We start from the raw sequence: 27,193 nt of genomic DNA, 5'->3' as shown, positions 1-27,193 counted from the left end.
ATGCGCTGCTCAGCTGGGGTCCTTCCCTAGCACTTACTCTGCCTGTCCTCTCTTCTCAGTGCAATAATTCCCCTTCTTTTTGTCTTCTTTTTTCTTCTCTGAGGATATCTTATACCTCCCAGTGGTGTCAAAAAGCATTGCTCAAAACTTCAGGTCATTTTTTAAGGTAAAGCATCCTATTTAATTGTACTGTTATGTATGTCAATAATTTAACATGTGCACAGTTATGCTTTAATACATTTTTAAAAGATTTATTTACTTGTGCATACAGAACTATGTTACAGGCCAGAGGTACGGGAGCAGTGAGAGGGTTCATCAGAGACAGAGTGGGGAGCAGAACAGGCAGCTGGACAAAGTACACTGCTGAGGGGAGCAGCAGGAGAGACAGTAGTCTGCTGTGCCATGTGGATCACCTCAGCGGCTGGGATCAAACTTGCACTGAAGCAGCTTTGGCTTGTTTGCAGTGCTTAGCTTTAACCTGCTGTGACACCAGGGTGGGCTCCAAGTTACATTTTCTCTGACCTGTCATTCATGAGGTTTGTAGTGCTCTGTTCTCAACCCGAATGACCACACAAAGTGGGTGGATTACTGTGCGATCTGTATAAAGTAGTGTCTTTAGGAATACATGTTGTCACGCTATGGCAGAACTGATGACACGTATTCTACCGACAAGTATAATAAAGTTGGAAATCCAAAAATCAACCAGCACTCTCCCCTCCAAGTACAACATTACATAACTTCATGTGACATTCAGATAAAAAGTGGTCTTTAGGTCTTTTCCCAAATTTCTCGCTACTACAGTGCAATAGAATGTGAAATTAAATATAATCTCCTCCCCCAAGATAGGAAAACTGGAACGTACTTCTTTTGCTTAGATGTATTCAGTTATAAAATATGTTATACATGAACAAGTGAAAGACTATAGAAATAAGTTGAGTGTATATTTTGATAGAATAACTCATTTTCTACTTTGGGAATTTAAGAGGTTAGAAAAGTCCATGCAATATCTGCAGCTGAACACATACACACACGCACACACACACACACACACACACACCTCTCTAAAAGTGTAAGTCCTAAAGGTGCATGAGTTTTCCTAATTGGAATTCTTTTAAAGTATGACCGACGCTAAAATATGACCGACGCTGTCATTACTGATTCAGAATAAAAGCATCAACTACATTTTGTCTAAGTACATTGTTAAGGATACTTTAGCGCCATCTATTGGAAATCTTATGCAATTTCAAGTGACTGAGCTCTTTGAGGCATTTAAATCTTCAAAAATGTATGGGAATAAAAAGTGTTCCTGTCCTAAATAACATTTCCAGCACATCAATATATCATACCACATCAGTTAAATAAAAAAGCCATATTATCCTCTATGTTAAATAAAACTGCTGTTATCTTATGGATGTACATCTTTTAATTTTTTTCTTTTATTATTTTAGATAAAGCATTTCTGTCTCTAGCTTCAGATATTGCAGAGTCAACTATTCTTAACATTACTAATACCAGCCTTACCATCCAGTTACCACCCACCAGGACAAACCAGAGGTGGTATGGTATCATCAGCCCTACGCCAACATACCTGGTTTACTACAAAGAAGTTAATGTCAGGATGAACAGCTCTAAACTGAAATATGAAATGCTGGTAAGACTGAAGCTACTGGTTTTACCTTTTGGTTGATACAAAAGTCTCAGCCACAGTAAAATATTTTTTATATTATGTTCTGAAATGTGCTATTATGCAAGCTTTAACTGATGATTCATCACCCACATTGTGTTCATGTCTTCTTGTCTGGGAGTAAGTTAAGTTTGAGAAAAGTATATGAATTCTGATCAGTTGGTGAATTTCCATGGTAATGGTTTCCTGAGTGTCCTGAAAGAACTGAGTTTCTGCCTTCCCTAATTTTATAATTATCCCCAGAAAATGATACTGGTTTTCATGGCCTGTACAATGATTGCAGATTGAGGGGGAAGACATGAATCAGGCAGATAAAACATTACGTGTACACCTCCTCAAAAGTTACTGTTCAGCCTGGGGTAGCCCTCTCTATTGCAAAATGGGCTCGTATGCAGGACTATTATCTTGTGTTTGTTCATCACTGTATTCCTGACACATAAGAATTCATTAGATATTTCTTGGACAGCTAAATGAATTGACACAACTTATGCCATCATTGGCATTATATTACAGTTGTCCTTGTGATGGGAGCCTACATCTCTAATATTTTGCTTTGTGCTTATTATCTAGTCAAATCAAAGGTGAAATTGACTACCATCTATTGGACATTAAGTACAATATACTTTACCAGAAACTACACCTGATTATTGTTCCTTCATTTTCCTATTCTAATCTTTCGTGACACAGGTTTAAGTGGAATTGTTCCAGAGACTGAGGAGACCATTTTGTTAACCCAGATGGGGTCTGTGGCATTTGGATATTTTGTCATTAGTGCTTACCTTATTATCTTCACATTTATTAAGTCAAAGGCAGTAGTTCTCAACTTTGACTCTCAGTGAAGTTTTTTTTAAATTGAGGTACCATTGGTTTATAACACCACTTGTGAATATGAGGTACAGGTTCACATCTCTTCAGATGTGTGTTACACATGACACCCATCACCAAGGCACCCACAGTCCATGGAGCCTCTCCTCCCCTTTGTTTTCTACTTCCCCCCACTTCCTCAGCTTTACAGTCAGACTTCTAGGGTTTGGTCTGGTTTGGTTTGGTTTCTCTATATTCACAGATGTGTGAATCCAGTTCTGGGCCCAGGCTTCCTTTCAGATCAATTCAGCCAGAATCTCTGGGTTTTAAACTTGCCAGATGACTCCAAAGTATAAGTAAAGTTGAAAGCCATCCTTCTAAGGAAAGTCTTACTTTCCTAAACATTATTACTTTATTTCTAAGATTAGATAATTTAGCTTAATCTTTTGTATTCACTTTTGTGTCACAACCTTACAATATCATCTGGCTGAATTCCTAATGTAATGCTAACAAAAGAGTGTCCTCTCCTGGGAACTTAGCTTCCTATGTGAGCTGAATATGTCACAAAACTGACTGGGGGCTGCCAATCACCTGACTTTTTTTTTCCTGGAAGATATTAAACAACTCAGGTCTGTAAAGATTAGAGCTGTGAAGATTATCATTTATAATCCAAGATTGAAAATAAAATAAAAATAATTAAAAAAATAAATTTTTGGAATCTTTATTTTCATTTTTGATTAAATAATTTCTCCCCAAAATAATTTCTTATCTTGTATAAAATATAAGAACATATTTTGATTTTTTAAAAATTAATTACAGGAATTTCAGGAGCATATAGCCCTTATTGAAGGTTTACAACCATTTTCAACATATATGATACAGATAGCTGTAAAGAATTATTATTCAGATCCTTTGGAACAATTAACTCTGGGAAAAGAGATTTGGGGGAAAACTAAAAGTGGAGGTGAGTTTTGGGCTTGGTGTGGGTATGTAAAATGGAATCTTGTGATAAATGTGATATATATATGTCTATATCTGCTTCCCCCCCCAATTCTAAGTAATCTTTATTACATGAGTTTTTTAAAGCTTAGAAAGAAAAAAAAATTCTATAAAAGTATTCTGATGACCTGATCCTTGCTCTAATACCAGGAGAAGATGAATGTTATTCCATTTAAATGAAAAGTAACTATAAGTTTGACCAAGAAAAACATTCTCTGTCTCACCACTCAGTGTCACCCTCTTCCCATATATTTGTGGGTCTCTGTATATGTGATGAGACAGGAGACTCAAGCCTTCCTCTATGTGAGTTTTGCTTAGGCCACTGAAACTTAAACTGATATATAACATCATTGCTCTAAAGTGAAAATGGATCTAAAAATCTAAAAAGGTGTCTTACGAGGCATTGATTATTATGAGGTGATGCCATTATTTCACATGTCTCTGATGATATTCTCAAAACTCACCAGAATTGGGCTATTCATCTCATCAGCCATATCCTTGAGCTAGAATCAGAAAATGATTTAGTTATTAAGCAAATATAAACAAGAACATTTCTTTCTGTCAGACTGATAAGTAGTCATTATAGAATAGGCTGGCTTTTCTTCTGAACATCTGTCATCCATTCTACTCATAGGATAGGATGATTATTTCTTTACATTGTTCACTGCTGTTGTAACATCCCTTATAATGCTTTGTTTTATCTCAGTACCAGAGGCTGTTTGGTTCATTAACACAACTGTGAAGTCAGACACCAGCATTTTAATATCCTGGAAAGAATCTCCCAAGCCAAATGGACCTAAAGAGTCAATTCGCTATCAGGTGGCAGTCTTGCACCTCGCCCCAATGCCTGAGACTCCTTTAAGACAAAGTGAATATCCAAATGGAAAGCTTGCTCTCCTTATTTCTGGACTGTCTAGCGGAAAACTGTATGAGTTAAAGGTACAGTGACATATAGGACATGAGTATTATAATTCTCAAGAGCAAGTTCACTGAACAGTGAAGTGACTGTTCTTTTTCACAACAAGGTTCTGGCCTGCCATTCAGAGGAAATGTGGTGTGCTGAGAGTCGCCCTGTCACTGCTGAGACTTTTGAGGCACCAGAGAAACCGTATGCCTTGGTTCCAGAGAACACTACTGTGCAATTAGCCTGGAAGGCTCCACATAATGTTAATCTCACCAGATTTTGGTTTGAACTCCAAAAGGTAGAATTTTACAATATATTTTTTAATGCAAATCTACTTTATGATGTAAAATAAATTGAAGGGCCTTTTCATATCTTTAGAGCAATATCATATAAATCAACAATATATTTGATAACAGTGTAAATCAACAATATATTTGATAGCTATTTAGACTAATATCCAATTGAAAGAATTCCCAGAGAACTTTACTTGCTCGTAGTAAGTGTCATGTAAAATAGTATGAGTTATCATAGACTACTTTTTATAATATTTCACTTAGTTTAGATACCGATGACATGGTTCTCTTTTCTAAACTTTATAGAAATTTCATTGCAAAAAGCATAAGAAATGAACAAATCCCCGCCGCCCCAACCTTGATTAGAAATATTCTTTTCACCATTTGAGGGTTATTTAGTAACAGGAGAGAAGTAAAATATAAAACCAGCATATTGTAAGCTGTTTGGATTTTGACTTTAAACTTTAACTACTACCTCATTCAAAATTCTTCATGCTTTAAACATTATGAATTTACTTCAATATGAATTTAATATGAATTTAATTCACTGCTAGGGAAAGTCTACATTGATTTTTATATTAATGTTTTTAGTTTAGATTATTAAGTCTTTATAACTTCTATATTTCATTGTCACCATTACATATTCTTGTGCTTGAGTTTGTAAAAATTATTTGGAAGTATTTTGTTCAGTGGTAACATAAAAACAAATCAGTGCAGTCATATTATTTTTATTTGAAAATCAAGTTGCTCCCTAGGATGTCTTAAAATTTTACTATGTAAGACTTTTTAAAATGATCTTATACTTTTTAGATACATCCTATGAAATATATGATTATTGATTTGATAAAAACAAGGCAATTGTTTAACTGAACTTTTTCATTGAACATGTTCAGACACCAAAATGAATCATATATTACCAGCCAGGCAAAGGAGGACCTTTGGGGGATGACTAATCTCTACAACAGCATCAGTTTTTTTTTTTTTTTAAAGATTTTATTTTATTTGTGCATAAAGAACTGGGGTACAGGCCAGAGGCTCAGGGGCGGTGAGAGGCTTCACCAGAGACAGAGCGGGGAACAGAACAGGCAGATCGACAAAGTACACTGCTGAGGGGAGCAGCGGGTGGGTCAGGAGAGGTCTGCCACTCCATGTGGTCATCTCCGGGGCAGGCGGGAATCGAACTCATGAGGAAGCGGTTTTAGATTCTCAGGGCTGTGCTTTAACCCACTGCACCAACAGGGAGGGCCCAACAGCATCAGTTTTAATCCATCATTATCCTCCTGCTGTGAATTTACTTTCTTATACACTCTGATTTTATATAATAGGTGTCTACAATTAGAAATAACAGGAAGCCAAGCTTTGAATTTCCCCTGGTGATATAGAATCAGAGATATATGTGCCATTTTTAGTTTCCTCAGAACTAGCATTCAAGACAGTCATAGCATAAAATAATAAATGGAGATGGTGAAGGTGTTAGGGATCAAGCATTTGGGAAAAAATTCCTAGTTTTTATAGAAAGCAAAATTTAGGTTTAAATGGCTTGTCATAGGCTTATGGATTCCTATAGTTTTCCAAAAATGTTTCCTAACATTTCCTAAACAAAATGCTAATTGAGCGGTCTTTTCCTAGTGGAAGTACAATGAGTTTTACCATGTTAAAGCTTCGTGCACACAAGGTCCTGCTTATGTATGTAACATCACAGATCTGAAGCCTTATACTTCCTATAACATTCAAGTGGTTGTGGCTTATACCACAGGAGAAAATAGCACCTCACTTCCAGAAAGCTTTAGTACAAAAGGTGAGTACTAACTTTCAGAAAATCTGATGCTTTCTATATAAACTATTTTGCTAATCCTAGAGGTTGAAAGTTTTGTTTTTGTTTTTGTTTTTTTTTTTAAAGAGTATATTACTACTTTTAGAGTTTGAATGAAAGACACTGAAAAGACCAAGAGTACTTACAGGTAGTAGTGAGATAATACCAAGCTGGTCTTGGTGGATCCTGACCTGGGCAAAATTATTTCATTTTCAATCTTCTGATTTCCTATCTAGTTATATTTTACAGTGAGAATGAAATAAAAATAGTATTACTGAGTGTTCAATTAATATTTACTTACTACTCTGACCCAGATACTAAAAATAAAAAGTACATTAAAATAACTAGTATTATGAAAAGCATACAATAACTCCAAGTTGACTCCTGTAAGGAGAAATGCTATATAAACTTGCAGTAGGTCCAACATAAGCAAAAGAATGAATCTAGACCGCTACCTAGATCTGGACATAAGACCTAAAACAATAAAATACATAGAAGAACATATAGGTAAAACACTACAAGATACATATTTCAACAACATCTTTAAAGACTCATCACCTAAAGCAAACAAAGTGAAGGAAAAGATAAACACCTAGGACTACATCAAACTAAAAAGCCTCTGTATAGCAACAAAGACATCAACTAAAACAAAGAGACACCCTACTGACTGGGGAAAAAATCTTTGTACTCCATACAATTCATAAGGGACTGATCACAAAGATCACTAGTACACAACAAAACAAAGTAAAAATCCAGTAAAAAAAAAATGCGCAGAAGCACTTAAAAGACACTTCTCCAAAGATGAAATGCAGATGCCCAACAGGCATATGGAAAAATGTTCAACATCCCTTATAATCAAGGAAATGCAAGTCAAAACCACAATGAGATACACCTTAAGTGGTAAGAATAGCACATATCAAAAAAACTAGCAACAACAAATGTTAGTGAGGAAGTGCTGGTGGGAGTAAAACTGGTACAACTACTATGAAAAGCTCTACAGTTTCCTCTGACATTATCATATAATACAGCAATTCCACTTCTAAGGATTTACACAAAGGACACAAAAACCTGCATCCCTATGCTTATTGCAGCACTATTTACAATAGGTGAAATTTGGAAATAACCCAAATGCCCAAAAATAGATGATTGGATCAAGAAGATATGGTATATATACACAATGGAATACTACACAGCAGTCAAAAAGATAAACTCGTGCTACTTGCAGCAACATGGATGGAGCTAGAATAAATTATGCTCAGTGAAATAAGTCAGAAGGAAAAAAATATATTGGAAATTCTCATTTATAGGAAGAATATAGGGGAACCAAAGAAGACATTAGGGTAAAAAATAATAACAATACAGAACACAACAAAACCAAAATAAACAGAAGATTACAAACCAGAAACATCCTGCAGGGGAGGGACAGGGACCAGAAGAAGGATGGAAGAAATACAGGGGACTGTGGTGATGATGCATTTTGGGAGGAAATTCTAAGGGGACTACACCTGAGGGAGAGAAAAAGTAAACATTGTTTTAAAAATGAACAATGATATAAAATATATATAAATAAACAAATCTAATTTAAAAATTTGCAATAGTTTTATTTATAACACTTATTTTATATCAAACTAAGATATATTATTACTTCTATTACTTACCCATCATGAATAAATACTTCAGATACTCTTTTAAAACTAAAAAATCTACGTATTCATATGAGAATATTTATGGATATTTCTTTAATGTATTTGATGTCTCACCTTAGTAATATACTCTATAGAAAGACATTATGCTGAGCATTTTATACTCTAACATATCAGCTTTTTCTTTTGTTTCTAAAGCTGGAGTCCCAAGTAAACCAGGCATTCCAAAATTATTAGAAGGGAGTAAAAATTCAATACAGTGGGAAAAAGCTGAAGAGAATGGAAGCCGACTTCTGTATTATGTTCTTGAGATCAGGTACGCTTGTTTACAAAACGGCTTTGTAAGTGCTCAGCAGTTAATAATAAGGGCTTATAAGATCAAACGTAACAATGTTTGTGAGAGGGCATTTATAAATAAATGTAAAGGGTCCTTAATTTTAGAGCCTTGTATCTGTCACTATGGTCATACAATTCCTAGAGGTCAGACTTGGCACTCCAATTACAAGGCATCATTCTTGTCAGAAATCTGCAACTACTGGGTTAAAACTTCATGGAAATTCTTCAATCACCGGCACATGCAACTACTTTTTACTGAAGGTGTGCTTCAGAAGCTGAGCTGATGTCTGATGTTAGATGATGGTATGCATATACATTCTGAATATTTTAACAAGGTGGATACTGTTTACTGTTAGTAAGCAATGGCCTAGGTATTTTTTAGAATGTAAAATAAGGTTAAGGTCTGAAATGTTAGGCAACTTAGAGTCTGACTTCCTTGTGATACACAGTTTGCAGTGTATGTAAAAGTGCTGAAAAATGTGTCTTCAGTGAAACATGCAGTCTCAAATCCAGTCAGGATGGGGAGTGTTGTGCTTTATAAGTGACTCAGCTAAACTAATTCTATGCCAACTTGAAGAGAGAATTCCAAATTCCAAAGATACTCCCCTCGCAGGACTATGAAGCCATTTTTAAGAAACGCCAAGGACAAAGTCATTTCCACAATTATAGTCCTGGCAGCTTGAGTGTTAGATCTATTTTTGTTTCATCTTATTTTGGCATTTGAGAACCTTAAAAAATTTTACTGCTCACATTAGTGACCATATTTCTAACTAAAACCTTCTTGAAATTTCTATTACTGTTTTCAGCCTGACCTGAAGAACTATCTTGGTGGTTTGACTACAATTATGCTTACCACCCAGGACATGCACTGTTCTTGCTAACTCTGCTATGGTGTTGGCCTCAGTAACACCTTACAGCATAACTCCATAAAGACTGCATTTCCTTATCCCCATATCTCTATGGTGAGGACAGGGACAATAGGATAATAGAATGAATTCTTGAACTTTCAGCATCTCAAAGTGACTTCTTCCGTTACTGCCTTGTGTACTTACTGATGGTGCGGTGGTGGTACTTCCAAGTGCATGAACTTGGGTGCTGAACTTGAAGTTTCTTTTGGCTTCTGAAGTCTGCTATAACAAAGCACAGTCAGCTGTGAGGCTTAACAAGTCGACACAGATTCTCTCACAATTCTGGGGACCAGAAGATTGAAATCAATGTGTTGGCAGGATTGGGCTCCTGTTCTAAGAAAGAATTCTTTGCTGCTCATCTCCTGGTGATTGCCAGTAATCCTGTTTATTGTTGGTTGGCTGATAGGTGCCTCTCTCAGGCTCTGACTCTGTCATCCATAGTATTCTCCCTGCGTGTGTCTGTGTACTTTCTGTGCATGTTTTTGTCCAAATTTCTCTCTTACAAGGACTGGTCATAGGATTTGAACTTACCCTTTTTTAGTGTGACCTTACCTTCAATTGATACCATCTGTTATTGCTAAACAAGCAGCTATTTCTAAATAAGATTAAATTCACAGGGCCTGGGTGAGCATGAAGAAAGTATATCAAGTTATTTAGGTTTTCCCCACCATGTCTTTCCCCCTCTCCCTTTAGCCTCACAAGCTTCTCTCTCTTTTTATTTTTTTTAAGTGTGTGATAGTTTTTATAACTAGTTTGCCTTGGTTGACTCATTTATTATGTAAACACCCAAAATATATATATATATTTTGTGGTTCTGATACACAATTCCCACCAGCTCCTTCCATTAAGCTGTAATGAAAACATTTTTTTTCTTTCTTTAGTAACTGAATGATAGTCCACTGTGTGGATATGCTGCATGGTCTTAACCCAACCCTCTATGAGTGGGCAGTTTATTTCCACATTCCAGCTTTTGAAAATAATGATGCACTAAACGTTGTAGAGCGAATTGCTTTTTGAGTTGATTGTTTTATAAACTTTAGATGAAGAATGGTGCACTGACTTATAAGGTATTTCAGTTTTTAGTTTTTAGAGTTAATGAAACTCCCTTTATATTCTCACCAATAATAGAGTAAGTAACAGGGCCTTCCCTGGTGGTGCAGCAGGTTAAAGCACAGCACTAAGAAACTAAAACCACTTCAGCATGAGTTCTATCCCTGCCCTGGAGGTTACCACATGGAGTGGCAGACCTCCTTTGACCTGCCCACTGCTCCCCTCAGCAGTGTACTTTGTTGATCTGCCTGTTCTGCTCCCCACTTGTCTCTGGTGAAGCCTCTCACCGCCCCTGCACTTCTGACCTGTATCCTAGTTCTGTATGTATAAATAAATAAATCTTTAAAGAAAATAGAGTGATAGAGTTACACTTCCTTTGCCATTTCTCCAGCACCAGTTGGGGATCTTTTTTAACATAGGGCATTCTCACAGGTGGGAGTAATATCTCCCTGGGTTTTTACTTTATTAGAAGTGATGATGAACATTTCCCCACTTATATATTATCCTTCTGGATATCCTTGTTAGTGAACTGTCATATCTGCTGCCTGTTTATTATTTGGGTCAACTTTTATATTAAATTGATCATTTGGGGTGATATACCTTGGAATATTAATTCCTTGTTGGTTGTTTAATGTGTGCCGACTATATAATTTTGGGTAAACATGTGGATATTTTCTCTCACTCAGTAAGATATCTTTTTGGCCTACCTATATTTTCTCTCACTTTCTAAAATCTTATTAATTTGAGTAGTTTCTACTTATTTTTATTTCCCTTGACTTAAGGGTTGAGTTTCCAAAAATGTATTTGTCATAAATGTCATGAAAGCCTTGTTTCTTTTTGAGCTAAAGTTTGCACATCTGTAAAACGAAAATGCTAGTATGCTATATGCTTTTGTAAACAAAAGTATTCAACCAATGACAGAATTCATCCTTCTCTTCCTCAATGCCCAAAAATTGTGAGAAGCCATCTTGCACATTTTTAAGGGTCTCTTTCTTTCGGATCATAGCTGGTTGGATTGGAACAATGAATTTGTCAAAGGCTAGCATGAGACTTCCCAAAATGTACAAAACACCATGTCATAAAGTTTTACTCAGGATGACTCCTTGGTCACTTAGCTCCTGGTAACAGTTATGACCAGCTTTTACTTTCCCACTACTCCTGTTGTCACTCAACTCTGTCCCTCAAAGACTCAGCCCTCACTATCCTTGTTGCTATTTCAGAAAGAAGATCCTTAAGTAGGAGCAGAACTGACTTTTATCACTTATACCCTACACTTATTGTAGGTGGGTAAAGTCCTAAAACTGTCATGGTCTGAAAAATTTCAGACTTGCAAAATTCTCCATTGTTAGAGAAGACATAATGGAAGGTTTTTGACCTTGCCTTCCGTCTATGATTCTGTTGAAACCACTAAGTTACATCGTTTGCTTGTGCTGTTTCCCTGTTTCAGATGAGAATGATGTGGATGGACTGAGGGAGGCCAACACACGAGGCAATGAGCCTTGGCATATCAGATGTACAACAAGTTTGATAGTTGAAATAGCTTACGTTCTTTATTAATTTTATGTTCTATAGGTCATACAGATATGGTCTCAATGAACTACAGATGACACTAGGGATTTTAAACTAATAAAAAAATTCCCTACTAAAAATAATGGAATACATCACTGTCTAATGTTTGGAATGCTGAAGAAAGTTTCTAGGAAGAGGCTCTTCAGTTTTCTTGGTCATTGGTTATTGGTAATTTTCCTGATAGGCTTGATGTTGACTCCATGCATTGTTGGGATGACTTTATAAGATGATGCTATAGTCTGTATCCACATTGTACAAGAGGAATGAGACCAAGAGAAAAATGTGCAACAGAAGATGCTTTGGAGTTCTGTCATTAAAATGACACATGAGCATTAGAAGTAACATACAGGTCATTTTGTACATTCTCTATAGTTTTGATTTTTCTCCTTCTATTGCAGAAAGAGCATTTCAAATGAGTCGCAGAACCAGAATTTAATGTGGAAGATGGCCTTTAATGGAAGCTGTGGCAGCATTTGCACATGGAAATCCAATAGCCTTAAAGGAGTCTATCAGTTCAGAGCAGTAGCTGCAAATCGTCTGGGGTTTGGTGAATATAGTGAAGTCAGTGACAGTGTTATATTGGTGGGAGGTATGTCACTGTATCTGTCTAGAAACTACATTTTCTACAAAAATTCTCAGATAAAGATAAATGAATTTCTAACATTAGCAATAATTGAGGGACCATATAACTTACCCTCAAAGACTATTGAAACACTCATTTATCTGATGTGATCTTCCTAAAACCTCAGAGCCATCAAGTCACTTTTCTTTTCAGTAATGATCAGCTGCTTCCTAATCCCAGCACCTCATGTTCCTAGTAGGTTTCCAGTGCTGCCCACAATTTGAACTTGATTTATCTATTGTTAATATTCTGTTCATGGGTATTCTCTTATACATAATGGTTCTAAAACTGTACTTTGTCTCTTCCCTAGTTTCTGTATCATCCACTGTGCTTTATATTTTAGTTAGTGTCACACTTTTTGTTAGCTTGGTGTAATCATACTGCTGATAGTTAAGCTAACTGAAGCACAAGCTGGATCACTTAACCTCTCTCCATTCACTGTCTTCAGATTGAATTTCAAACTTTTGTTTCTCCTTTGAGGACTTTTATGGCTTCTCCTTCATTTCCCCCAATATTTATCCTTATTTGTAACCCTATTAGACTAGTGCAAGTTTTTGATGACACTAGGTCTTTTTATTTTTTGTTTTAACATACAGAAGGCATTTGTTTCTTATGATTCTGGGACTGGGGAGTCCACAGTCTAATGGCAGAAAATTTGATGTCTGGCAAGAGCCTACTGCTGGTTATGATACTGCATGACCCCTCATTAAAGTTTAACTGATATTCTATGGACAATATGAACTATTGCATTTACATTCAATAATTCTTCTTAAAACATTCTTATTTGTTTTATAGTTAGTTATCTGGGTAAGATTCTTCCTGATAAGAATCAAATAGTAAATATTTTAGGTTTTGCAGGCTGTACCCAAATGTCCATATATTCTTTAAATACTACTTAAATATATTCTTCTTCTTTAAATAATACTTAAAAATATAAGTAACTCTTAGCTTAGGTGTGGTACATACCCAAACTGTAGCTAGGCTAGGCCTGCATTCTGCAGTTCCCCACGCTCTGGGCTGCTTGGTTGTCTCTTCTATTCAACAGGAATGACCTAAAAAAGGCATCATGTTTTCATGTTTATATTTCTAAGTCTGAAGCCCATCAGAGTTCAATGTGTTTGAAGAAGTTATAAAAGAAATAATAATCCCAAGCATAGAATAGGTGAAGGCGAAAATGTTTTTGTCATAATTCATTGAACAATTATATTGACATATTTCCTGTTGCTTTAAAGTAGAAGGCTGAATGTTTATGTCCCAATGTGTGTGGATAAACCAGTTTTCTGGAAGAAGAAATAAAACCTTGTTTTTGATTTCTCATGTATGCATGGTATAAATACCCTCATAGGTTTCAAGCTATCTGGCTTACTTATTTGTTTTTTTGAAGACATATACTTTATTGCCTATCCTGTCCACTGTGTAAGTTATACTGCACTGCTTCATGCCACTGTGGTAGCTGGGGGGTAGGTTCAAGCTACCTGGTTTAACATATGGCTTGCAAAAACCTGGTAAGAGATAACACTAGTATATTTACAGGAGCTCATGTTAGTATATGTGGCATATCACAGGGACTATCTAGCTCTACTCTGTGAATTAATTTCTTTCTCTCATTTATTTCATTAGATGATTTTTGGACACCAGAAACAAGCCTTATACTTACTGTTATCATTGGAATATTTCTGGTTGTTACAATCCCATTGATCTTTGGTGAGTATAATAGCTTTTTAAAAATAAGTAATATACTGATTATTTGATCACCCTGACTGATTTATCTTAGTTTATTTAAACCCCTACTTGAAATAAATTCCCAATATCACCTTTGACTATAATTTTATAAACACTAACTTCTGTGAATTTTTTTCTGAGTTAGGGGTAATTACTTTATGATAAATATATCTATACTATGATAAATATATCTATACTTATACTTCATGGTACAAAACCAGATAAAACTACTTTTCCAGGCACTAACCTTAGTTTTGTTAAAATAATATTTACTTCTGACTGGTAATACAACAAGAGTTTTGTTACTTATAGCTTGGAATAAGTAAAAGAAAAGTAAGTCTGAATATAGAAAAAGTGTGGGATTAGTGGGATACCCCAGACAATCCTTGGTTGGGATAGACTGTCTCTAGGCAGACAGCCCTGTATAGAATGAACAGGGCCTCTTAGCACAAGATCCATTTCTGGCTTGGGGGATCCACTCTTGCTTTCAGACATCTGTTAAGCTTATTTGAAATCCCTGCACATTTTTAAATGACCAGGAAAGGAGAATAATTAGGTTGAATATACAGAAAGCTCACTTTCCCTCTGTTGTCATTTTATACTGACATGATAATCCTAAAAGTCTTTTTTTTTAAGAAAAGATATGTTTAAATGATGAGAAAATACAGTGAAAATACCAAAAGGATGATCGAATATTGGTCCTGTGGGCTTACCATTGTGATCATACAATTCTGGTTCATTCTTGTTGTTTCAGTATAACATCAATAGTACTTTTCCCAGTCACCAAAATTTCCTCATTTGTATGACACATGCCATACTATCATTTGTCAATACTGTGAGTTCCACATTACAAGAAAGGCTTTATGCTTAATGGAAAAGAACGTGCATGTACATGTTCAGGAAATGGTGGCTTACTTACTTGATGTTTCAGGAAAAGCTATCTAAACTCTCTCAGAATAAAGAAAGCCCATATTTAACTATGTGTTCTAAATCTTCATTCTTTCCCCAAACTGATTAGGGTAAGCTACGAGAGCACATTGAAACTTAAGATTTCTTTTCACAGCTTCCCATAGGATAATATATAAAATTCCTTCAGCTAACTTGGAAAGCTAACCACTTCAGCTGACCCTGCTACAATATTAACCTGTGGTTCCAGGGTGTCTAAATATTACACAGCGGATGTTTGCACCATTAGGCCAGTCTCTCCAGAATTACACATTTGACTGCATTACATTTGGCAGTTGGCATATAGCTGGACAGCTTGTTTGCTTTCCCACTGGGAAGGAGTGTTACGCGAAGAATCCTTCATCTGCTTTTTGATTGTCTACTTGTCCATCACCATTATTTAAACACATAACTCTAGTGGATGAACATGAAATAATTTCAGATACCTTATTGTGCTTCCAAGACAGCCTGTGGATATCTGATTTTCTCAGGACTTAAAGGTCTTTATTGCATTTGGAACTCAAGGATTTTTGAGCATCGTTAAGCTAATTCAGTTCTTTGCTTTTAGTGGTAGTGCATGTGGTTTTACTAGTAGAGTGTGAAAATGCATGCTAAAGACTGAGTTATTACAATAATGACAAAGAGCAATTCTTTCAATATTTGTATTGTTTTGAGAACTTTTATCAGTGATACTAATCAATATAAAAGTGAAACTAGCATTTGAAATAAATATTGACAATCTTTGCTTTGGTTAGTGAGCCCCTAGAGTATAATGTTAGCCTTAGGCTGGTCTGGGAGGAAAGGTAAAACTGTAAAATACAGGTGATGCTGGAGCTGTCATTCTATGAGGTTAGCCACACTGTGTGAAGAGATAAATTGTGAGATATGTGTTAAACCACAATGAAAGGCAATAGTTAATGAGATGTACAAGGCAGTGTCATAAACATGCTAACTGGTGTCACTGGGGCCTGACGAGACCCTAAAACTGGGTATTTAAAAGGTTTCATTAGCTAAGAAAGTCTCTCACATGCATTTTATTCACTAACCTGTTGGCTACAGAAGCTACTGTTACTACTGTTAAATAAAATTCAAATTTCAATCATCAGTTTCACAAAGTATGCTTGCTGTTTTCAACTTATGAGTCAGTAGTCCAGTGTAGGTGGGTAATCTTATTGACATACTTGCATTTTAATCTTTGAAAATGTCATTTATTTTTAATAATTGTGAAAATATTTGCTCATTATCTGAAGAAGACAATGGATATCTCCCATAATTTCACAATTAGGGAGGATCACTGCTAAGACTTGGTAGATTTTATTTCAATAATTTATCTATGTATTTGAATATAATAATCTGTCATCGTATTGAAGATCATCCCCACATCTATTGCGAAGTATAAGTCGGATATATCTGGACTTCAAGATAAGTTTGTTTCACTAATAATTGTGATATAAATTTGTTTTGGTTTATTCAATTCTAGTGTATAGGCAATCTTGCAAAATAAGTTCTAATATTAATATACTTCAACTTGTTCACAATAGCAATAAATATGTTAAACATTATTCTGAGCAGTAGGTACAATGATATTAAAAGTATGCATTTTATATGACTTTAAAGCTGGAATTAACTAGTTTGTCTATTATGAGAAAATTTGTGGATAAAATTCTATTGTTCTAACTAACAATGTTCTTATGCATAAACACTGAAAGTGGACTGTTAATATTTCCTAAAAGAAATAATGTTATTTTTTGCAAATTATGTCCTTTTCCCTTCATAGTCTGGCACAGAAGATTAAAAAATAAAAAAACTCCCAAGGAAGGACTAACAGTTCTCATCAACGAAGACAAAGAGTTGAGCGAGCTTCGAGGTCTGGCGACTGGTGTAGGACTGGCTAATGCCTGCTATGCGATACAGTACGTAAGACCCTCACTGTGAGCATCTAGATGAAGACAGGGCAGAGAAAGAGAGTGTCCATGTATCCCAGCGTGCTGGAGATTGTCCTGCTTATGTCCATTTCTCTGACATAATTTTTAGTAGCATCCCCTTAACTCTGAAGTGTGTCCTGAGATTGATGGCAAATTTATGTGGTTATCTTATTCTAAGGAAAAAAAAATACAAATCAGTTGTTTTCAGTGTTTTACCTCATAGTTGAAAAATAAATGAAACAAGAAGATAAATACTATTTCGAAGACAGTAATTGGTTACATGGTTGGTTCAACTAGAGGTAATGATAGGAATTCCAAAGGTCTTATGCATGTGCTAGTTAATCAGTCTTTCCCCATCTTTAGATGTTGTATGGTGATTACCTACAAACCCTTTTTAATATAGATGAGTTTGAACTTGCGCTGTTACTATGATTATAGAAAAAATTAAATGTCTCTTGATAATAGATGCTAAATATGGTCCATGCCAAAAAGAATTGTAACTAACCATAGGTGTTGCTTCTAGAAATTTACAGTTTAAAATGTAAAATGAAGGCTATGAAATAGACATGGAGGCAATCTAAATCAATTATTCAGAAGTGATTTTTCTTAGGAAAAATACTCACCATATGTGATTTCAAAATGCTCTTTTAAATAAAACCTGACAACATTTCATTGAAAGAGCTTAACTGTCTTAAAAACCTGATGGAGATGGAGTTAGTTTTGTGTGTGTTTGTAATCAATAAATTGTGTTTTACATATAAGATAAGATGTGTGAAACAGGTAAAAAATGAGCTTTTTAGCTCATCAGCCCAAGTGTATTTATGACTAATTTGCATCAGCTTTTAATTTTTGGTAACTTGAAGAGGTTACTGGCTGTTAACATTAACAGAGCAAGAAGGTACAGTGTGGATATTTCAAGCAGTGTACACACATGCATATATCTCTAAAAATGAAGGTACCTTGAAGCAAAGGGACAGATTTTGTTAAGGATTTGGAATCAGGAAGGAATATTTGGGATGGTAGAGAGGAAAGGAAGGAGAACACAAAATTCCACATCCCTTTATTATGTAGAATTCACTACAACATTTTAAAGTCATGAGCTCTCTTTCTCATATTATTTTTCTCTCAACCCAACTTGTGAACCTACTAAACCGTATGTATTTTGATATTTTGAGAGACAACAAATATTATCATTTTCCAGTACTCTTCCAACCCAAGAGGAGATTGAAAGTCTTCCTGCCTTCCCTCGGGAAAAACTGACTCTGCGTCTCTTGCTGGGAAGTGGGGCCTTTGGAGAAGTGTATGAAGGGACAGCGGTAGACATCTTAGGAACTGGCAGTGGAGAAACCAAAGTGGCAGTGAAGGTAACACAGATCTTGGCTTAACATGTTATGCAAGCATATTCACCTAGATCTACATGGATTCAACTAGAATGCAATTTTATGTGATGATGCATTTGATATAAAGCAGTTCTGCCATGGCAGTATCAAAAGCAGTAATATTCACTAGGCAAACAAATGAGAGTGACTGTGTTCCAATAAAATGTTAGTGTGGAAACAGAAATTTGAATTTCATGCAATTTTCATGTGTTACAAATATTATTCTTCTTTTGAGCCTTTTTTAGCCATTAAAATTAAAGCATGCTTATTATACATCAATAAAGTTGGGGGGGGGAATTAACACTTAAAACAAGTGACATACTATATTTGTTCCATGGGCTGTAGTTTTGTGGCTCTGTACACAATTTTTCATCATGGTTTATTTAAGGTGGAAAGCCCTGGATATACTCTCAGATTTTTGTGAAACTTTCTTTTCATTAAGGGATGATGAGTCTTTCATGCAATTGAGTAATAGACTGATCACTGCTTGTTAGGGGTTTATTGCTTTGAGGGTGGGCTGTACAATCAGAATTGGACAAAATTCTCTCCAATTCCTAGTGAGATTGTTTGAAAGTCCTTTCACTTATCCCAACCTCAACTTATTTTAAAAAGTGTTTATTTTCCTACATTTCAGGATGAGTGCTGGTACTCATGAGGTATGGTGTCAGGTCAGAACCCTCTTAACTTTTTATATGCATATTGCCTCCTGGTCCCAAAATAGTTGCCAAGAAAAGGAAAAAGATAGTCTTAGCAATAGATGTTCAGGAAAGTAAAGGTTTTCAACAAATCTCTCTCTACCTCAGCTGTTTTCTTCTTATGTCACGGACCAAAACTGAATCAAGTGACCAACTCTTAATTGCAAAGGAGACTGGAGAAATGAGGAACACGACCTTCATGATTAGCTTAGGATCAAAGCAGAGGGAAATAGGTATTGAGTTGAAAAGTGAAAAATCAGAAAGGAGTCTAAATGCCAATTTGTTCTCTTTTGTAGCATTCTATAATTTAGAGGGACTGTTTGTAAATACTACAGCATCTTTTATCTATAAGACTTTCCTGTTTGAATACTATAAATAACAGGAGCTAACTTGCGAGTAGGCTTAAAGAGCATATGCATTTTCTGTTATCTGTTTCCAGCCTTCAGGGTGAATGTTACAAAACAAAGATTATCTCCATTAACCCACTGAGCTCCCAGAAATGTCTATATATTGATGCTGGGCTTGTTTTATGTTGCACAGACTTTGAAGAAGGGTTCCACAGACCAGGAGAAGATTGAATTCTTGAAGGAGGCACATCTGATGAGGTATTAGGGCAGCTCTGAAATAACTTTCCCTTAGTACCAGTAGAAACTTTTTATATCTGATCAATGGGTTTTTAACTTTCAAAATGACTTGACATCACAGCTCATACCTAAACAAGAATGACTAGTATTTCAATGAAAACATGTTTGTAGAATCTAGTAAACTGTAGAAATCAGTCTTCTTAACCTGGGTATAGGCTGTCCTCAGACAAAAGTTTCTCCTTTTTTTAGTAAAAATTATATTTTGCAAGTGAATTTTAGTAAAAATTATATTTTGCAAGATGCTCATCTTTAAATATGCTTATATCTAAATGTATAAATTTATGTCAAGGAGATTAACTACTGAATTCTCTTAAGTACAGTGTCAATGAAAATATCCCTAGTATTGGTAAACTTGTCTTCAAGTCTAGAATCAGTTTATGGTCATGAAAACTTCTTGGCAGATTCAAGGAGTTCAAGGCTATGGAATCTAATTCAATTTGGGCTCACTTGCTCTGACATTTGAGGAAAGAGTTTAACCACAGTGGGCAAGTCTGAGTTGTTTTTCTAAAAGGGAGAGAGTATTTGTAATTTGATGACTAAAAGCATCATTTTTCAAGTATATTTTGAGGACATACATTAATTAAAAGATTAACTTTCGGGCCCTCCATGGTGGGAAGGGTTAAAGTACAGCAATGTGAAGCTGGCCACAGCCATTTCAGCATGAGTTCGATTTCTGCCCCAGAGCTGACCCATATGGAGTGACAGGTCTCTCCTGACCGACCTGCTGCTCTCTTCAGCAGTGTACTTTGTTGGTCTGCCTGTTCTGCTCCCCACTCTGTCTCTGGTGAATCCTTTCACTGCCCCTGCACCTCTGGCCTGTACCCCAGTTCTGCATGCATAAATAAATCTTTTTTTAAAGAAAAGAATAACTTTCTTTCCCCAGACATAAAATTCTTAATCTACAATTTATTTCTTGTAAAAACCAGCCTCTCGGTGCATATGCACTGGCCACTAGGGGTTGCCATATTACCTCCTGAAGCCCAGGAGGCACACTACCTGGGAAAGGAGGCTTGGAGAAAAAAATCAGGGGTTTGAAGAAGTCTATGGATAAAAAATTGCTCTATTCATCCAGGATCCCTCAGTCAGGACTTCCATGGCTGTCCTCTCATCTCACCTGACTCTCTCCAACTTTTAGCAAGTTTAATCATCCGAACATTCTGAAGCAGCTTGGAGTTTGTCTGCTGAATGAACCCCAGTACATTATCCTTGAACTGATGGAAGGAGGAGACCTTCTTACCTACTTACGTAAAGCTCGGATGACAACGGTAGGAAAGGGGGCCCGCAGAATTTATTTTGGAATGCATATCTATGATTTCTTAGTAATTTTCTTTCTTTATTAATCTTTATTAATCAATAAGCTATTATTCTGGCTAGTAGTAGAAATTTAGAAGACTTCTATGGAAAGAATGACTACATTTCCTTCATACTGGATTAGGACAATTAGAACTCTGGACTTTCATATTTGTTTATTTGAAATTGCTTTTAATGCTTAGTAGAAAAATATGACCTCATTGGCAGAATCATATTTTGTAGGGATCAGGAATCATGTAGCATTGGTAAAGCACATATTTTCTCAGCCCCAGGTTCTAGCTCTTATGTCTTAATTGAGTACAGATTTATAGGCCCCTGTCCAGTTAACAGATCTGTTTGGATTCGATAAGAGCATCTCAAGCTTATTTTGGCCAAAACAGAATTCTTGATTACATATTCCTCCTCCATTTTATTCAGTTTCTTGCTTTGTCTTCACCTACAACAATTTTAGCAAGTCTTGCAGTTCTATAGTTCTGCCTACAGCCCCAGTTCATCCTCTTTATTTTATTTTTTTTTTTTTTGTTGTTGTTGTTCAATGCCTACACTAGTGCCTGGGACTGGGATGGTTAGAGAACCAGGCAGGCAGGCAGGCTGAAGACATTCTAAAAAATCCACTAGCAGGAAACAGGGTACTAGGCACTAGGTTGCAGCCCAGGAGGAGGATCTTAGGCAAAGAAAATCTTTAGAGCACAGTAGATTTCGTCAAGAGCAGAGCAACCAGTGAACCATTAACATGCCCTTCAGGTACTGAAAACACAAATCATGAGACCAGTGTCCAGTGGGCTAGAACAAGGTTGCAAGGGGCTGATTCCCAAGAGTAAGACCAAGTTAGTTATCAGGTTCAGTGCTGTTGAGTGGGAACATAGCAATGCTGAAACCCAGAAGATAAGGATTCTTCCTAGTTTGTGGGCAAGATATTACACCCAATAGTGACATATGGCCAACAGTTAAACTACTAAGCACTATTAAGTGGGAATCTTACTATTCAAGAGAGCAGCTCCTATTTATTAGCTCCTGGTTATATTTCAGCCAAATGACATTATTTATATCAAATCCTATGCAGTGAGTATTATTATTCTCATTTTACATACAAGAAAGTTTCATAATGAACTCAACTGAGTGAGTTATTTAAGCAATTTGAGCAAATTAACACAACTAGAAAATAGCCTCAAATTTCCATCTGTCTGACCTGATACAGTCTCATTTATGGATATTTTGATGGAAAGTATACAAATTTAGTTATTTTCCTCTTTGACTGAGTTCTTATAACCATAACATAAAAATTCCTTTAAAACACATATATGATGTACATATACATGTGTGACAGACAATATACAAAGTATATTTTGTGGGTAAAGTGTCTGTAATTTTTCATTCATTTCTTACAGTTTCATGGCCCTTTACTTACCTTGGTCGACCTTGTAGACCTGTGTGTAGATATTTCTAAAGGTTGTGTCTACTTGGAACAGATGCATTTCATTCACAGGTACAGTGACATCCTGGATACGTGGTTCTTATGAATATTGTACAATAATCACCTATAGTTTGGGTAAAACATACAACATACACATTTTTATTCTTTTAAAGGCCAATAATTTCTGTAAAAAAAAAAAAGTCTCTCCTCTCTATAGCCTGACTAATGTTATTTGTGTTACTTGTGTGATTTCTGGGACTTTATTATTATTATTACTATTAAATATAGTTTCTGCTATAGGGATCTGGCGGCTCGGAATTGCCTTGTCTCTGTGAAAGACTATAGCAGTCCATCACGGGTAGTGAAGATTGGGGACTTTGGACTCGCGAGGGACATCTATAAAAATGATTACTATAGAAAGAGAGGGGAAGGCTTGCTGCCTGTTCGATGGATGCCTCCAGAAAGTTTGATGGATGGAATCTTCACTACTCAATCTGATGTCTGGTGAGCTTAACAGGACACAGAAGAACCAGTCAATGTCAAAGAAGGAAGGGGTCACAAAAGGTCACCCAACTTTGTTTTCTATGTGAAAAACAGAAGACCAGAGAGATTAAGTGATTTGCCTCAAGCTACAGTGAAAAAGAGTAGCCTAGGTGGGACTAATCCTGGGTTTCTCCTTTTTACTTCCCTCCCTTCTTTATTTTGCTACCATATCGGACACAGGTAAATTATTTCAAATATGTTATTACTCCCCAAATTGTAAAAAACAATGCTATGAGGAATTGTGCCTATGAATTGTTTGGTCATTGATTTTTTAGGTAAACATTAATCATGGATCTCAAAGATTAAGACCTAGGGAAGTTGAATGTCTGTATTATTTGAATAAGACTTCACATTTTTGCTTGTTTACCCAAAACTTTTGAGTTGGATTGCTCAAAATAAAGACATTTAAAGTCAATAACCTTTAATTTGGACTCACACTAGAAAGAGTTGGGATGAGGTAAAATTGTTCCTTAGTGTTGCCAGTTTTTATTCACACTTTCCTACTGTATGTATACTAATTTTCAAACTCAGAAGTAAAAACATAAAATTCTCTCTATCATGCACCATAAGTGTGTCATGTGGGTGATTGAAGATTTTAGTAGTGGAGGGCTGCACTGCAGTGTTAGTCCATAGGGTAAGCATGGTGTGTGCATGTGTGTGTGTGCACATGCATGTGTCTTTCATGCCTCCACGAAGCCTCCCTATCACTTTTGAAGTGTTGCTGAGAAGCAGCTATTCTACTTTTTGTGTTTTTTTTTTTTTAGGTCAACTTGCTTATAAGTCTCCCATTTGCCTCATATTGGGTCAATAATTACTATCACAATGAAGATTTGCAACAGCCCCAGGGATATTTATATTAAACTATGATATGGATCATTTGAAATACATATAATTAAAGCTAATTCTTTAATATTCTTAGGTCATTTGGAATTGTGATTTGGGAGATTTTAACTCTTGGCCATCAGCCTTATCCAGCTCATTCCAATCTTGATGTTTTAAACTATGTGCAGGCAGGAGGGAGACTGGAGCCACCAAGAAATTGTCCTGATGATCTGTAAGTTAATTCTGCTAGCACAAATACCCCCAAAATAAAATTAAATGCACGTGCAATCTTATGCTTCATTGACATATTTTTAATAATGAAATTTAGATTGTGTAAGTTATATAAAATTCAAATTGTGACACTTAGTTTACTCAATGTGTGATGGTTTCTTTACCTATACATGCTATTTCACTTCAGAAGCAAAATTTAGAAGTGTAGAATAGATTTAAAGTACTGGTTAGGTAAATTCTAGGAAACAAATGAAAGCTACGTGTGTGTGCATATTGTATGTGTGTATGGAGTGCATACACACCAGACACACTTCATCACTTTGTTTTGGAACATCTGTTTGAGCTAATATCTTACTCTGCATAGTAGGAAGTTCCTATTAACAGGAATATAATGCTAGATTACCATTATCATAGCTGATACTGGGATTTAGCCCTACTGAAAAACAGGCAGTTTGTAACCTATTTATGAATTTAACACAAAGTGACTCTAAGTGATATTCTAACTTGAGTCGGGCCACTTATTTGTACAATTTTGCTATCCTCAGAAGAGTAGGTAATTTTGATGTAAATAAAAGGCAAGTTATTGTACTAAGTACTATGTTACCTTCTTGTGAACAACTTCTGGGGATATCCATTTTGAATTTTTGAAGCTTTTTCAAGAGGTGTTTTACCCAAGAGTCTTCTAAAAAAAGAAAGAAAGAAAAACAAGTATTAAGCATAAACTCCTTCCTTGGTTATGTATATACTTCTATTTAAGGAATGCATGGGATATAAGTTGTTTAAACAAGGGGCATGCCTTTTTAGCATCTGCAAATGCATTTTGAAAGAAAAGACACACGAGGAGCAGTTGGATAACAGGCCAACATGTAACGAAGTGCTAAACTGTGTGGTACAGACAAGCGCAGGAGGAATTAGCGGTATGCAGAGACACGCATAGTGTACCGATGTGACTATGCTGTGTTATTTAGAGGATTATTCAGACTGAAGCCAAAAGATGATTAAGAACTGGGCACCTTGGTTGGATGCTGTGCTGTGAATGCTTTCGTATTATTTAAATCTTCCAACTGAAGAAGAAGGAGATTCTAATCAATGTTTATTTCTGACTGCTTTTGCAGCCCCTAGGATATTTACAGGGGATCAGATATGAACAGTTTTGGTAGTAGTGCCTAAAAAAATGATAACGTGGGGGAAATGAAAAACTTTCTGTTATTTAGAGATAAGAAATTATGTAACATTTTGAAAAACCCCCATCATACTGAAGTTTTAAAGTTGTTTTTATTAGTCAGCAAGCACCATTATTTTTGCAGCTCTTAAACTTCTCTTGTAGTATCTATTCATAATTATGCCTCATAATTTCAGCTGCACAAAATTTTCATGATGTTGTGGGAATTTTATCTGGCAACTCTCCTTCTACTACTCCTCCTACTTCGCCCTTTCCTCCCCTACCAAGGGAGGTTATCTTCATCACAATTATGCACTTTTTGATAGAGAGTTTGGTAGTCAATTACAGAATCATACATTTGGATTGGTGTATTTATTTATTTTGTTTTGGGGGGATGGATATAGACAACTACTTATCCTATTGTGGAGCAGAAAAATGTAGCTATCTTGACTTTTGTTCTATTCAAAGCAATGCAAAAAGTGCAACTAGAGAGATAAGGAAAAAGAATGGTTTGTAAGTGGAAAAACATCATATTTTGTATAATCTTATCATTATAAATAATTCATCAGTTGGATATGTTATTGTCCTAATCTTATGAAAGAAGTTTATTTAAACATTAGTAATTAAGAAGTAAGCAATACTCTTTGCCCCCAATACTGCATGCTTTCAGAGCCCTGGGAAGGGTTAAAGATCCGTTGCTAACCTGCTAGGAAATGGAGTGCTCAGTGATGCCATTCAGTTTGGCCACTAACTTAAGTTGTCATGAGATAGATTAACTACTCTCCTTAGAGTACAGAGGAAACTGGTTTTTATTTGAAGCAGTTTTCTGAGATCACAGACCCAGCTTAGAGGTTGAAAGTCTGCACTGAGCCATGAGTGCCTTCTATTCACTGCTTAAATACTCAGCACCTGGATGCACTCTGGTGTCAGGTGAACCCATGGACGTGTATGCTGTGCTCAGTTATCAATGGAATGCGGGAGTTCACAGCATTCTGCCCTGGATGTACAGTGGGAAGTCCTCTCCTCAGTATTTTTTCCAACTTTTAGTTTGCACAACAACAATACTGTTCTGGAGGAGAAATAGAATCAAAGGGCAACATATTCAAGTGTGAGTTCTTTAGGATTCTCTGACAGATGTATCCCTGTAACATCTGGAATTATTGGAAATCTCCTCAAAGTAGGAGGCAACAATGGAAGGACATGAGATTCAATATCCTATTTTGCCCTCTAAAAATATGTCTCCCTAGATGCTAGCTGATCTCTCCAGGATTGGGTAAATGAGTGAGGGAATTCTTAAAATTTTTACCTTATATCCTTTTTAAAGATACCTATGAAACTCATACCCTTACTACTGAAAGATGATGTGGTATTTTCATCTATCGAATTTCAAGGACTTTAATACTCATTAGAGGCTGTTGAATTTCAAGGACTTTAATACTCATTAGAGGCTAATAATAATGAACATGATTAACAAAGCCTGTGCTATTTGGAGAAAAAAGTTAAGTCAGAAGAATAAAGGGTTGGTATGGTAAATGGTAAATTTGAACCTGAACACTGGGGTAAATGAGATAGTTCAGATGTGATGAGTAAGTATCTGTTTAGAACTAGAACAATCAGCTTAGGCAAATTTTAAGAGAAGTGAAGGACCTGACAGTATGTTATGCTTTGAGTATTTGTAAATATTTTAGTATAATAATGCCTGACAATGAATTGTGAGAATGCATATTTTTTTTATTAAAAAGTTTATTTTTACATCATTTTGCACATTTTTTTTT

General features: G+C 35.8%; 1 protein-coding gene across 1 annotated transcript in view; it reads left to right on the top strand.

The window, feature by feature from the left end:
* ROS1 (ROS proto-oncogene 1, receptor tyrosine kinase) overlaps nucleotides 1-27,193 on the top strand; it is an 88,978-nt gene that overhangs the window by 48,491 nt on the left and 13,294 nt on the right. Inside the window, 15 exon segments of the mRNA XM_004673805.2 lie at nucleotides 1,449-1,651; nucleotides 3,308-3,452; nucleotides 4,194-4,426; nucleotides 4,513-4,689; nucleotides 6,314-6,482; nucleotides 8,339-8,456; nucleotides 12,402-12,592; nucleotides 14,246-14,329; nucleotides 17,070-17,205; nucleotides 18,419-18,581; nucleotides 19,832-19,896; nucleotides 21,071-21,200; nucleotides 22,635-22,732; nucleotides 22,961-23,164; nucleotides 24,123-24,257. Coding sequence (XP_004673862.1) covers nucleotides 1,449-1,651; nucleotides 3,308-3,452; nucleotides 4,194-4,426; nucleotides 4,513-4,689; nucleotides 6,314-6,482; nucleotides 8,339-8,456; nucleotides 12,402-12,592; nucleotides 14,246-14,329; nucleotides 17,070-17,205; nucleotides 18,419-18,581; nucleotides 19,832-19,896; nucleotides 21,071-21,200; nucleotides 22,635-22,732; nucleotides 22,961-23,164; nucleotides 24,123-24,257 — 2,251 coding nt within the window.

This window comes from Condylura cristata, unplaced genomic scaffold (assembly GCF_000260355.1).
Source record: "Condylura cristata isolate star-nosed mole 26May11 unplaced genomic scaffold, ConCri1.0 scaffold00001, whole genome shotgun sequence".
NCBI classification, from domain to species: domain Eukaryota; kingdom Metazoa; phylum Chordata; class Mammalia; order Eulipotyphla; family Talpidae; genus Condylura; species Condylura cristata.
Note: the sequence above shows the minus strand (reverse complement) of the source record. Positions and strands in the feature narration are given on the sequence as shown.